At 43.6% G+C, this 12973-nt stretch overlaps 1 protein-coding gene across 1 annotated transcript in view; it reads left to right on the top strand.

Annotated features, from left to right (window-relative positions):
* OVCH1 (ovochymase 1) overlaps positions 1–12973 on the top strand; it is a 177967-nt gene that overhangs the window by 121889 nt on the left and 43105 nt on the right. The window contains exons 18-22 of the mRNA XM_073623594.1: positions 3446–3641; positions 3865–4010; positions 5137–5293; positions 5403–5480; positions 8381–8605. Coding sequence (XP_073479695.1) covers positions 3446–3641; positions 3865–4010; positions 5137–5293; positions 5403–5480; positions 8381–8605 — 802 coding nt within the window. The remainder of the gene's footprint in view (positions 1–3445; positions 3642–3864; positions 4011–5136; positions 5294–5402; positions 5481–8380; positions 8606–12973) is intronic.

Here is a 12973-nt window from a genome sequence, read left to right as displayed (position 1 = left end):
TGCAGAGCCCGCCAGGAAGTCTCACTGCACTGCGCTAATCATAGGCAGTGAGACATTTCCCGATCTCTGCAGCAGCACATCGGGAAAATGTCTCACAGCCTGTGATTAGACTTCCTGGCGGGCTCTGCATGTGGGCTGTGCGAACACGCCCGAGCTCATCCTTACTCACCGCATATAAGCAATACTTGTCCCGTTGCCCGTTCTGCTGAATTCCAATAGGCTGAAAAGATATTACTGAAAAACCTTCTGCATTTGACATATCTGTAGGTGTCAGATGCTGGAATTCTCTGCTGTTCATTGTGGTTTCCTACTTCAGCCCCTACATTACTACAGGACATGTGGACCAGTGGAAAGAACTGCAATGTACAGCAGGTGATGCCAGCATCCGACACTCCCAGAAGTGTCACATCTTTAACCACTTCAGCCCCAGAAGAATTTACCCCCTTCCTGGCCAGTGCGTTTTTTGCGATTCGGCACTGCGTCGCTTTAACTGACAATTGCACGGTCGTGCGATGTGGCTCCCAAACAAAACTGACGTCCTTTTTTTCCCACAAATAGAGCTTTCTTTTGGTGGTATTTGATCACCTCTGCGGTTTTTATTTTTTGCGCTATAAACAAAAAAATAGCGACAATTTTGAAAAAAACGCTTTTTTTAAACTTTTTGCTATAATAAATATCCCCCACAAATATTTAAAAAAACATTTTTTTTCCCTCAGTTTAGGCCGATATGTATTCTTCTATATATTTTTGGTAAAAAAAAATCACAATAAGCGTTTATTGATTGGTTTGCGCAAAAGTTATAGTGTTAACAAAATAGGGGATAGTTTTATGGCATTTTTATTATTAATGTTTTTTTTTTTTACTAGTAATGGCGGCGATCAGCGATTTTTATCGTGACTGCGACATTATGGTGGACACATCGGACATTTTTGACACATTTTTGGGACCATTATCATGTATACAATCAGTGCTATACAAATGCACTGATTCCTGTTTAAATGACACTGGCAGTGAAGGGGTTAACCACTAGGGGGCTAGGGAGGGGTTAAGTATGTCCTAGGGATGTGTTATTAACTGTGGGGGGGGGGGCGTGGCTACATGTGACAAGTCACTGATCTCTGCTCCCGATCAGAGGGAGCAGAGATCAGTGACACTGTCACTAGGCGGAACGGGGAGATGCTTGTTTACTTTAGCATCTCCCCGTTCGTCCTCTCCATGAGGCGATCGCGGGTATCACCGCGGCGATCGAGTCCACGGGACCCGAGACCCGACTCACGGAGCTCCCGGCCAGCGCGCGTGCACACAAAGGCACGGCGGCAAATTCAAAGGGACGTATGGGTATGCCCATTTGCCCAGCCGTGCCATTCTGCTGACGTACATCGGCGTGCGCGGGTTAGGAACCGGTTAAATAAGATAACATCTTTAACCCAGCTTAGGCAGTAGAACAGTCAAATATAGATATTTGCTTTGTATCAAAGCATTTAGTTCACCTTTCTGAAAAACGGTGACAGTTGATTAAACTTTTTGCCCCTTAGAAATTTTTATTGACCATCCAGTAATGGGCCTGAGACACCATAATTGGTGAGAAATGGATTATTGTTATCTGGAACTGGATATACACTGGAACAGGGGTAGGCAACCTTTAAAGAGGTGGAGCTCTACCTGAACAACATGGGAGTGTCAAAGTTCACTGGGCACACTGTAGCTTTCCGATACACGATTTAAACCTCTAATTGCTGTACTACTGTGTTGCAATTGCGTGCATTGCACAGCAACCATGGATTTAAATCGGGAGGCAGCATATCGCCTCATCACCTCTCAAACGCAGTAGGATCGCTTTTCAGAGAAGCAGTAGTGCCTGCTGCACTTGTGAATGAGCCCTTAGTTACATTCATTAGCGGCACCCTTAGGACGTAAAGCTGGGGGGTGGTAAAATCCTGCTGTTGTCAGGGTTTTACAGCACCCAATCCCTACCCTCTTTACCTACTGAGGCAGGTAAAGTAGGTAGGTACACATGCCGTACACTGAGGTGTACACCTGCCGCAGCAGGAATTAAATCTCCTGTTGCTTTTGGTGGGCGCTACTACCTGCCAATTGCGACTCATTAAAGTAAATGGGGCCACTCTGCTTTAACCCTGTTGGCCTCACTTGAATGGGTCATGCTTGGCAGGTGCTACACCCACAAACCGTGACAGAGCATAAAACTCCTGCTGCAACATGTGTACACCCCTGGCAGCTGTAGCTAAAGGAGGTGTGTGTGTGTGTGTTTTGAAAACACATCTTAACTATGGGGTTTTACCACCCCCCACCCCCAAACTGAAAATGTAAATAAACCCTTACCTTTCTGAGCCCCCTATAAGGCTGCTTTCACACTGATGTGCTGCAGTTTACATGCACTGCGGATGCAGCACAGTGCATCTGCTATTTTCCTGGGTTAGCTGCAGTGGCAGCCCGTAATGTAGGGAGCCCCCCCTATCCATGCATCTGGCCCCCTAATCTACATGCGGGGCCAGAGGCTCTAATACACTTCGAAAAAGGGTGGGCTCAGTGCACAGAGCACCGCGTCTGAGCACACCCACTTGTATGACAATAGCGAATGAATATTTGCCATCGTCACACTGATTCCCCTCCCAGCCAATCAGGAAGTGGGTCCTGAGACCCGTCACCCGATTGGCCAAAAGGACAGGTGATCCCATGTGATGCGGAGGAGGAGAAGACAAGGGGAAGCCACCACCTGGAGAGTGCTGCCCGTGACCTAGATTGATATTGATTGATATTTAAAGCAGCTGTGCAACGTAAAGGAAAACCTGAAAACATGGCCCGCTGGGGGTACTTGAGGTCTGAGGTTGAGAACCACTGCTCTGGGCCACCTAACTGATTGATTAATTCTGCTGGCTGCCATTTATGGGTGCCCCATGCCCCAGAATGGTCTGAGAATAATGGACCCTTGGCATCATTGCCCAAATATGGAACTGTTGTATTTACTGAAGAATGGCATTCCTTATTACAGTAATGATATCTTAGGGGGTGGGGAATCTCGCCAAATAATAGTTTGCACCAAAAATAAAATAGATGACAATTGGTTCCTTCTCACTGCTAACCATATTTCAGTAATGTGACTGGAACCCATGCTCCACTCCAAGTGAACTTGTCGGGCGTCTAAAACGACCCTTTTATTAGTTCAGTAAGCACACAGAACAGTTTAAAATAGCCATATGTTCCATATGAATCTGTGCTGAGTCCAAACGGGTGGATTTGCTTGTCTCTAACCATACTGTAGGTACCATAATGAGGTAATTGACCCCTGAAAGATTCACCATATGGATATACAGATAATATTAGAAGGACTGGCAGTTCAGTTGACAGTAAAACCCTGACGCATAAATTGTCGTTTACGCCATTCCATTCCTAGCATTTTCATATTGTTTCTCTTTGCCTTCTTCAGAGAAGGAATGTTCTGGCAATCACAGCTCATGAAAACTTTGACCTCTTCACCTTCGACTACGATATTGGTTTACTTCAGGTGGAAAAGCCCTTCGTGTTCAATGACTTTGTTCGCCCAGTCTGTCTGCCCAGAATGGATGAGCCCCTCGAGCCTTCCTCCCTATGTGTGGTCACGGGTTGGGGCAACATGAGAGAAGGTGATTGCCGACAGAATGATAGTATTGTTCAAATAGGTTAGTTGTATGACACTTACTACAGCTATGGGAGGTTAAAGGGACTGTCCAGCTAAAACCAATATTTCAGTTACAGGTGAATGCTGGTAGGATGAATCCCCCCTCTTGCATCACTTGTGTCTGTTTAATACAAACAACCGCTATAGTTCCAACTCTCACCTTCATGTTCTCTTGTGTTTGTATCTAGTTACAGAGCTTTCCAGACGCTTGCAGCTGCTACAGGTACCCATTCTCAATGCTGCAGTCTGTAACACTACTTACCACCCTGGGATGATTTCAGAGCGCATGATCTGCGCAGGGTTTCCAGACTCTGGAGGAAAGGATGCCTGCAAGGTGAGAAGATTATCTATACTAGACCAAGTGCATTAAAGCAGACCTTTCTGTGACTTTACAAGTCTGCATGAATAAATTCCTGACAGGTCAAACTATACACTATCAATATCATTTTTCCACCTTTAAGGTTGCCCTTAAGCACCAGTGATGTTAATCTGCCTAGGCTGAGCTGATGCCACTAGTCTGCAGGAGGCAGAACAGTACAGGTACCAGGGTATACATGATTGTGTGAACTCTGAGCCAGGATCTCAGTCTAGATAGTAGGTGGTGACCTTGAATGATGCTTGAAGAAAGCTGGCATCCTTCCGGAAAGAAAAGTAGATAATGGCATTGTTAGGGGGAGTACTGTGATTTCCGTGGACGGCAATAAATACCTGAAAGTATTACACTGACATATTACTTGGCATGATGCATTTAATATGAGGAAACATAAACCAGACTATTGCAGTCAAACAGCCATACGCTCAGCAAAACACATACATAGGAATTATTAGGGTATTTAAACGTCTTTTCTACAACTGTGTTCTTGTAGCTTGGGGTGCTCAGCCAGTGTGTACAACTGCCCAGACATTTTTTACTAAGAGATTCATTGAAAAAATGTATTTAATGTTGACCTAAACCTCAACTGGATGACATTTAGTTTGCCAAAGCACTGTGCATCATAAATAATTGTCATCACAAGGGACACTTCTCATTGAATGCAAGTACTGTCCCTTGTGCTGTTTACATAACATCTCTTCAGTGCCCACTTTGTCATGTTGCTGATAGTGACAACAGTGGATCATGCACAAGAGGTATCGGGAAACGGTTGTCACCCTATAACAAGAAGTGCCTGAACAAGGACCTTTATGGTTGGATAACCAGGTATTATTTTAAGGAAAGCTGCAGATGTAAAAAGATTGAAAATAACATGTTAACGTTAAGATTTTAGTGATTGAGTTTACAGCTGCATTAAGTTTGCCTGGGCTTATTCAATAAAGCAGTTAAATCAAATCAATCAAAGAAACAATGTCATGCAAAGCACAGTAACCCCTAGTATCCATACTAAAGTTGGATCAGTGAGTGCTGAATTGTGATTGATTTTGGGTATTGCCCTATCAAATAATCCCAAACACTGTCATTCCAGGGTGACTCTGGCAGTCCGTTGGTCTGTCGCAATACAAACAACTCTTATGTAGTTTATGGTATTGTCAGTTGGGGTGTCGGATGTGCTAGGCCCCGAAAACCAGGAGTGTATACCAGAGTCCGCTCCTTCTTGAGTTGGATAGAAGACACTCAACAAGGTAAATGGTAACAGGTTCAAATGTAGAATGACATAATAGAGAGAGAATGCTTGTGTTCCTATGGCTTGTTTACATTGTAATCCATTTTTTTTTTTTGGATCTGTTATAGGAAGAAACAACCAAATTAAAAACCAACTGACCCTGCCTGAGAGACCGGAGAATTTATATCAAAACTCCAGGCAGCAAAGTAATTTTTTGCCTCAGTCCCTCCTACCCCTTAAAGTACACTCTATTTATTCTAAATATCTGAAATTTATCAGGCGGGTGACCAATGCAGTCCCATTCTTCTCCTCCTTGTGGTTTGGTGGAACAGGGTGCAGTAGTGACACAGGGACTAACATGTGCAGCTCAAGTTGTTGTGGGCCTGGCCGTTGTGCTGTTTGAACCATTAGTAAAGATCACTGACTGCAGCGGCGACATAATTATATAATTATGTCATCCCTCTAGCACTGAGAACTACTGGGAGTGGTAAAAGATAACTGGCCATGACAGAAAGTGGCATTTGGCACTCTGGTTGATTTACTAAAGGCAAATAGACTGTGCACTTTGCATAGTGCAGTTGCACTCCGTAAGAGCAGTTGCTCCAGAGCTTAGTAAATGAGGTAAAACCATTACTTTGCAAAGAGTACCCAATCAATGTGAAAGGAAAATAAGACAACATTTTTGCTTGAACATGATTTGATGATGGAAGTCAGCAGAGCTTGTGCTCATTTCCTAAGCTCTGAAGCAACTGCTTTTGCAGAATGCAACTGCAAAGTGCACAGTCTATTTGCCCTTAGTAAAGCAACCCCTTATTGTCACACAGCTGGACAGTTGTAAAGCGTGGAGTCAGGACCCCCAGGAAAGATGTGTGTGTGTGTGTGTGTAGCCATGGCCCCAACCTCTAAAGAGCTGATAGTGAACTTCAGGGTCAGGGAGAGCTGACATCCATTCTCCGTGTGGGTCACTGGGCATAGTGGGTGCAGAACAGTGTAAAATAAGTTGGGCGCCAGACACTTTGATGCAGAACAAGAGATTTATTTTCTCTTAAAGAACTGGGGAAAGAGGGTTAGGGCTGGGACCTCCTTTGAGCAGGTACAAAAGCACTTGGCAGACTCCGAGACTCACAAAAATAGAACAGTGTAATGATTGTACAGCTCTAGACACCTTTAAAGCTGAACTGCACCCAAACAAGCTGTTTCCCTTAGCAACTGAACTTGTAGGTTGACTTCAACACAGATCTGTACACATACCAAACTTGGTATCCCTGTTGTGTAGGACCTGGCTTCTGAGGGCCACCCACGCTGACATACTGGGTTCCTTACTTGGCTCTTCAGCCCAACAACTGAACTCTCTTGCAAACGTTGCCCCCGCTATTCCACTGGGTCCCTGGTTTGACTTCCACTGAGATTTCCCAACTTCATCACCGTCCCCGGTTAGTGAATAAAGCTGCTCTGGTACTCTCTGACTCTGGCCTCTGATAACAGGAGCGTTGTCCCTTGATGGTGACAGTTTCCCCTTTATCTCTGACCTTGGTTCAAGCTTTGCCTCTGGCGACAGGAATGGTTGTCCTCTGTTAGCAACTCTGTCCCTTCACCTCTGACAAAGAGGGGTTCTTCGTCCGGTACAACCCGCGCAACTTGGTTAGGCTTTAGACATGAAGCCCCAACCCTATGCTCCTCCTTCTTATCCTGGGTAGGCCTCAGATTGCCTAGCAACCAGGGAACTCCCTGGTAGGCTTCTGGCCTAGCAGCTGGGAGCTTTGAACACATGTCTACCCAGACCAGCCTTCCAGGTGGCACTGAACCCCAATCACCTGACTCCTCCCAAATAGGCTCTCCCATGAGGCTATGGGGCCAAAGAAATCCCTTTCCAATTGGCTAGAGCAGACTATCCACTCATACTCAAAGTTTATATGTACCTTATCATGCCATAGGTGACAATGCCACCCAATGGTTGAGGGGAGAGGTGCATCAAACTCAGAGTTGGGCAAAGAATCTGAAGATTCCCTAACAATTGGCCAGGTTAGTTACGACCTAGCAAACTAGATTTGACAGCATCCCTGTTCAAGACCAGGGTGAGAAAATAGATTATATATATATATATATATATATATATATAATATTATCTCTCACCCTGGTCTTGAACAGAGATGCTGTCAAATCTAGTTTGCTATATATTTTATTCCACACAGTATGCTAGAATTCTGCTTTAAGGCTAGGGACATTGATGGTAGGTGACTAAGGTAGGTGGCGGCTGCATTTCTTTATCCAGGCTCCTTTTTTTTTCCCCCTCCATTTTTCTTGGTGATCCTGGAACAAATTTCTGTCCTAGGGTGACAATACTCACCCACTGTACTGTATTTTCAAGTTTTCTCCCCTGTTTCTGCTTCTCATACTGTCCCCCAGCTGCACTGCATGACTTCAGGTATGTGGGTGCCCCTTGTTCCTGCTGAGACTTATGAAGTCCTGGTACAGTCTCCACCTCACGCATACTCCCATTTTGAACTACAAGCTCATGTGCAGCTGCTCCCAGTGCCACATAAACTGAGAGACACAGAACCAAAGTTATACCTGTCGTCCTTCTCCACAGTGGTGATCTATAGCAGCTTCCAAGCTTTGGCTTAGGTCTTTCTGTCTCTCGCTCTACATGTGTCAATGGGATTGGCTTCACATAAGCTTGTCCCAGCAGGCACAGGGGACACCCACATACCTGACACTGAACAGCACAGCCAGGGTAGAGTATGAGGAGCAAGCACAGAGGTGAAAAGAAGAAAATATCAAGAGCATGCAAGTTCTGCTATCAACATCTCATTTACAAAATGGCTTCAATATTACTTTAATGTCCACATAATTTTACTAACTTGTTTTCTTGTTTGTAGAATGGGTGCAGAGAGCTTTGGGGCCAGTCTGGTAAATCTGTCTAAGCAACACCTTTCTTTCTTCCTTTTAACACTTTATTATATTAAAAAATTAAATAATGTTAAACTCTTATTCGAAAGTCTCCATCCCTAATTGTCAGCGCTGTAATTTTTTCTTGCTAACATGCAGAATGGCACAAAGGTATGGTTTACAAACTTGGCAAAGCTGCATTTGCTTGTGTTCCTAGGTTGTCCAAGTCTAGGGGTCCTCTCGGCTGGGTCCGGTGATCTCAAGTCTCCTGGCTATCCAATAACCTACATGAATGGCCTGGACTGCTGGTGGATTCTCGCCTCGTCCTCTGTCCAGCAGCTCCAGGTTCTCATCATAGATTTGGCTTTGGAGGAGTCCCCAAACTGCACCCTGGATGCTCTGAATATTTATGATGGAGCCAGTAACGATACACATTTATTGGGTAGGTGTTTTATAGGGGACGTTAAAGGCAGATGCGTATCAACACTTTTTGAGAGGGCACAGTGATTGGATTACTGTTGACTGACTTACCCATGTTGGGTAGTGTCCCCAACACTTCTTATGCCATGTACACACAAGCGGACTTTTCGACCGGACTGGTCCGACGGAACAAATCCGTCGGACAATCCGACCGTGTGTGGGCTTCATCGGACCGTCAGCAAACCTTTTCTGTCGAAAATCAGACGGACTTTAGATTTGGAACATGTTTCAAATCTTTCCGCCGGACCCAGTTCTTATCGAGAAATCTGCTTGTCTGTATGCTGGTCCGACAGGCAAAAACGGCGCATGCTCTGAAGCAAGTACGAGACGGAAGCGCTGCAAATTCTGTGATCGTTTAATGCAGTGCATTATTGTCGTCTTTATAATGCTAGAAGAACGAAGTTGTTTTGCTGCTCATATTCAAACAGTTCTCACAAACAGATTTCTGGATTATTTCTCTTGATCTCATGAATGATATTTGTATTTTTTAAAGCCCGATCTCCATAATAATGTTTACAAATTAATTTTTTGAGTCATCTTTTATTATTTTTTATTTCATCAAGATCTTTTTTTATGATTATTTAAAAATTATTTTCTAGTGATCTATATCTATAGATATAGATATAGAGAGATATATTTTTTTTTTGTGTCAAATTACCACAATAACATTATCCTTTTTTTTTTTTTTTTATAACCTCAAGGAGGTTGGTGTCCCTTGTTAATTTGACATTGTCTTTTATAAAAACACATAGGCAAGTATTTTCAGAAAATAAAATATCCATTTATTCTGGTTAACAAAATAAAGATGAAGGCAATGCCGGAGAAACTTTTGGAATTTGTGAAGCCTTTTGGCCCCAGGGCACACATCAAGTCTGTGGAAAAGAAAATTAAGATCTTGAGGAGTCCATATAATAGGGAGCACAATCTGGTCCAGGAATCCCAGAGATCAAGACCAACAGCAGATGACATATGTCCCCAGGCTGTGGTACTACACCAGCTTGCGTGTTCTGTCAGACCAGACTGAACCCAGGTCATCACTTTCTTCCCTTCGTTGCAGCCTTCCCTCCACGAGGAGGAGGAGGATATATTTGGCAGTTAACTCGCCCCTCAACCCCCTGTGAAGGGCATCAAAAATAATTCTTTCACAGAGGAGGCGTTGGCCCTTCTCCAATTCGACCAACTTGGTCACTATATAGCAGCCATAGGCCTCTTCAGCGTCGGGGGGGCTCGTGAGGACATCCGTAGCTTCTCTGAGGCGCAGTGATGCCTCCTCTGTCACCGTCCCCTTCCTGGGCCTTTTTGTATGAAGGCTGAGGGGAGGCACCTCCTGGCTGACACTGGGCCCGCCCACCTCCTGGCTGACACTGGGCCCGCCCACCTCCTGCCTGCCACTTTCCATACCTTCCTCCTGGCTGAGCTCATCCTGTGTATAAAAAAGGGACATAGTTTTAGTTTTTGGTTCATCAATCACACACAATTTTCAGCTCATGACTTGCAAATTCAATGTTAATACATATAAAAGAGTATCATTCTGACCCCAGCATTTTTTCAAGCTGGTGACAAACATTTTTGACCACTACTGTCAATTGATATGTATACATCATATTTTGGATAAAATCCTTAAAAGGGAATCAGTTATAACATCTAGTTAACATCATTAATATTAGGACACTAAATATGTCTAAAAAAAAATATACCTGGCTCCAGCTGGGCGCATCCGGTTCTTCCAGGATGGAAGGCCCAGGTTGTTCCTCGTCAGCCTCTGCTAGGGTGGAGGGAAGGCTGCAGGGAAGGGTGGAGGGAAGGGTCGAAAGAGATCACAGCCTGGGTACATACACATCATCTGCTGATGCTCCTGATCTCAGGGAAGCCTGGATGTTGTTATGCTCCCTCCTATACATATTCCCCAAGATCCCAATTTTACGTTCCAAAATCTTCATGGTTGCTTCTGGGATCAAAGTCTACACAAATGCCAGAAGTCTCTCCAGTGTCTCTTTTCTTACTGGTTTATTGCAATATGCACTGTGTTTGACCTCCCACAGATTCCTCATCTCCCTGTATGTGTCAATAAATTAGGACATGAATTCAGGGTCCTTAAACTTATTATTCATTTTTTCTGTCAGACAATACACAAGACAAAAACACTAATGTTAGCCTAAACTCTCATAATCTTATCCCAACATAGGCCTCAATCTTTAAGCAGTATAGGCCATTGATGTTCCAAATTTAATAAAATGTACCTTCATTTCAGACGCTCGCAACTTCAGTTCCTCTTTCCTCCGCGCACAGAACGTAGGTATGACACATGCATGCTAGCTTTATATACACTGGGCATGCGTGAAACTCCGCCTGCGTCGCACACCCCTGATGTTCTTTTTTTTTTCACGAATATTCCCTGCCCCTTCTCTCTACGGTGCGCAGTTAGGAGCAACATGGTGGAGACACAGCAGGTGTGTGTTAATTACTCCAGTAGCGAGGAAAGCCCGGAGCCCGAATCGTCCCGATCCGGGAAGAAGAGATTTAAGGCCTCCAATATGGCCTTTGAGGAAATGGTGGAGATGGTGTACATCTTGCGGAGGAATGATTATGATGGGAAGCATGGACCGTACACCCAGCCGAATTTACGCAAGGCCAAAATCATGTCCAAAGTTGTGAAGAGACTGGAGCAGAATTTTGGGGTACGCCGCTCCAAAGACCAATTGAGGAAACGCTGGTCCGACCTTAAACTGAGGGAGCCGGATCAGTACAGAAGAATAAAAAAAGTGCTTTAAAAAAGTAAGTACTTGTCGTGTGTTCCTATTCTTAATATTAACTTTCATGCTGCTCCGTGTGCTTTTTCTTTACTGTTGTACAGTTTTAAATGGCTACTTTCATGTTCATGAACACAGTATTCGTTCGTAAGAAACATCGTTCGAAGGAAACATCATTTGACAAAATATACAATGTATTTAGTTAATACAGGGTTTTAAATACATTTTTGGTCTTGCTAATTTTGTCTTATTAAAAGAAGTTTAGGACATTGTTTTCTAGATGTCTTTGAAACTTGAATGAATTTCAAACTTGATTCAGTGGAATGTAAGGAGAGGACACTCAGCAGCTGTTTACACATCTGGACTCAGGAACACTAGTGTGGGACACCAGAGCACATTTTTTAAGGTAACCCACACAGGTGCTCCAGTGGATACTTGTGGTGTCTCCATCTGTGAAACTTGGCCAAAAAAGGTAAGTATTGCAGTTTGGTTAAAGGTAATTTTTAATCATGTCTTCAACTTGGATCTCTTCCCAAATAGACAATTGTACACCACTTCAAAGCAATATTTCATATTCATATTTCTGGACTCAAATATCTGTGTGCTAAGTATACCTTTTTGTTTCATTCTCATAGGGAAGAAAAGACTCAGGCAACAGGCTACCAGGGACCCCCGACCTCACCAGCCTGAATGGGTAGTTGGCCCCAGCCCCCCCCCCCCCCCCCCGAGGATGTGGAGGAAGGAGAGGTGGAGGAAGTGGGCAAGATGTACACCCCACCAGGTGAGTGTCTGACACCCCAGCTTCAGGTAATCTATGTATACCTGCATATTTCTAAATACATGTTTTTTCAGCAATTTTAGGTGATGTGCTGGTTGTGGAAGGTGAAGCGGTGGAACCTTTTTCCACTGACAGCGCCCAAAGACTAATTGGACAGATCATGGCCTGGAATGGGGAGATTGATGCCATGCGCAATCGGCTGGACATCATGCAACAGGAAATGAAGAACATGATGGAGAGAATTTAATCCCTTTTTCCATAAAACTAAATCGATCATGTTCTTCATTTCCTTTTTAGATGCAGAGTTGAGTTCGAGTTGTGTGTATGTTATGTTTTTAAACATATGCCTGTTTGTTTAAAAAAAAAAAAAAAATATATATATATATATATATATATATATATATATATATATATATATATATATATATATATATATATATATATATATATATTTATTTAAAAAAAGAAATCTATATTTAAAAAAAAAAATATTATTATAAACGCACATGTGAATGTGCACAGATTAAAACGTTTGCTAATCAACAATGTGTGGCTTTTTCTTTCAATGCTCAATACCAGTTTTGTAAGGAATTTTGTTTACAGTGACAGTGGGGCTTATTTACTAAAGGAAAATCCACTTGGCACAAGTGCACTAGTGCCTCGTTTCCACTGAGCGGATCGGTTCGGTACAGTTTGAATGGCCTAGAATGGTCCGGTCTATTCTGGTGAGCGTTTCCACTGCAAGTGGGACCACAAGGGGCCATACAGGGTTTAGAAAAAATGCTAGTGTGATGTCATATTA

The sequence above is a fragment of the Aquarana catesbeiana genome, linkage group LG03 (genome assembly GCF_042186555.1).
Source record: "Aquarana catesbeiana isolate 2022-GZ linkage group LG03, ASM4218655v1, whole genome shotgun sequence".
Taxonomy (NCBI): domain Eukaryota; kingdom Metazoa; phylum Chordata; class Amphibia; order Anura; family Ranidae; genus Aquarana; species Aquarana catesbeiana.
The sequence above is the reverse complement of the archived record's forward strand: the minus strand, read 5'-3'. Positions and strand labels throughout refer to the sequence as shown.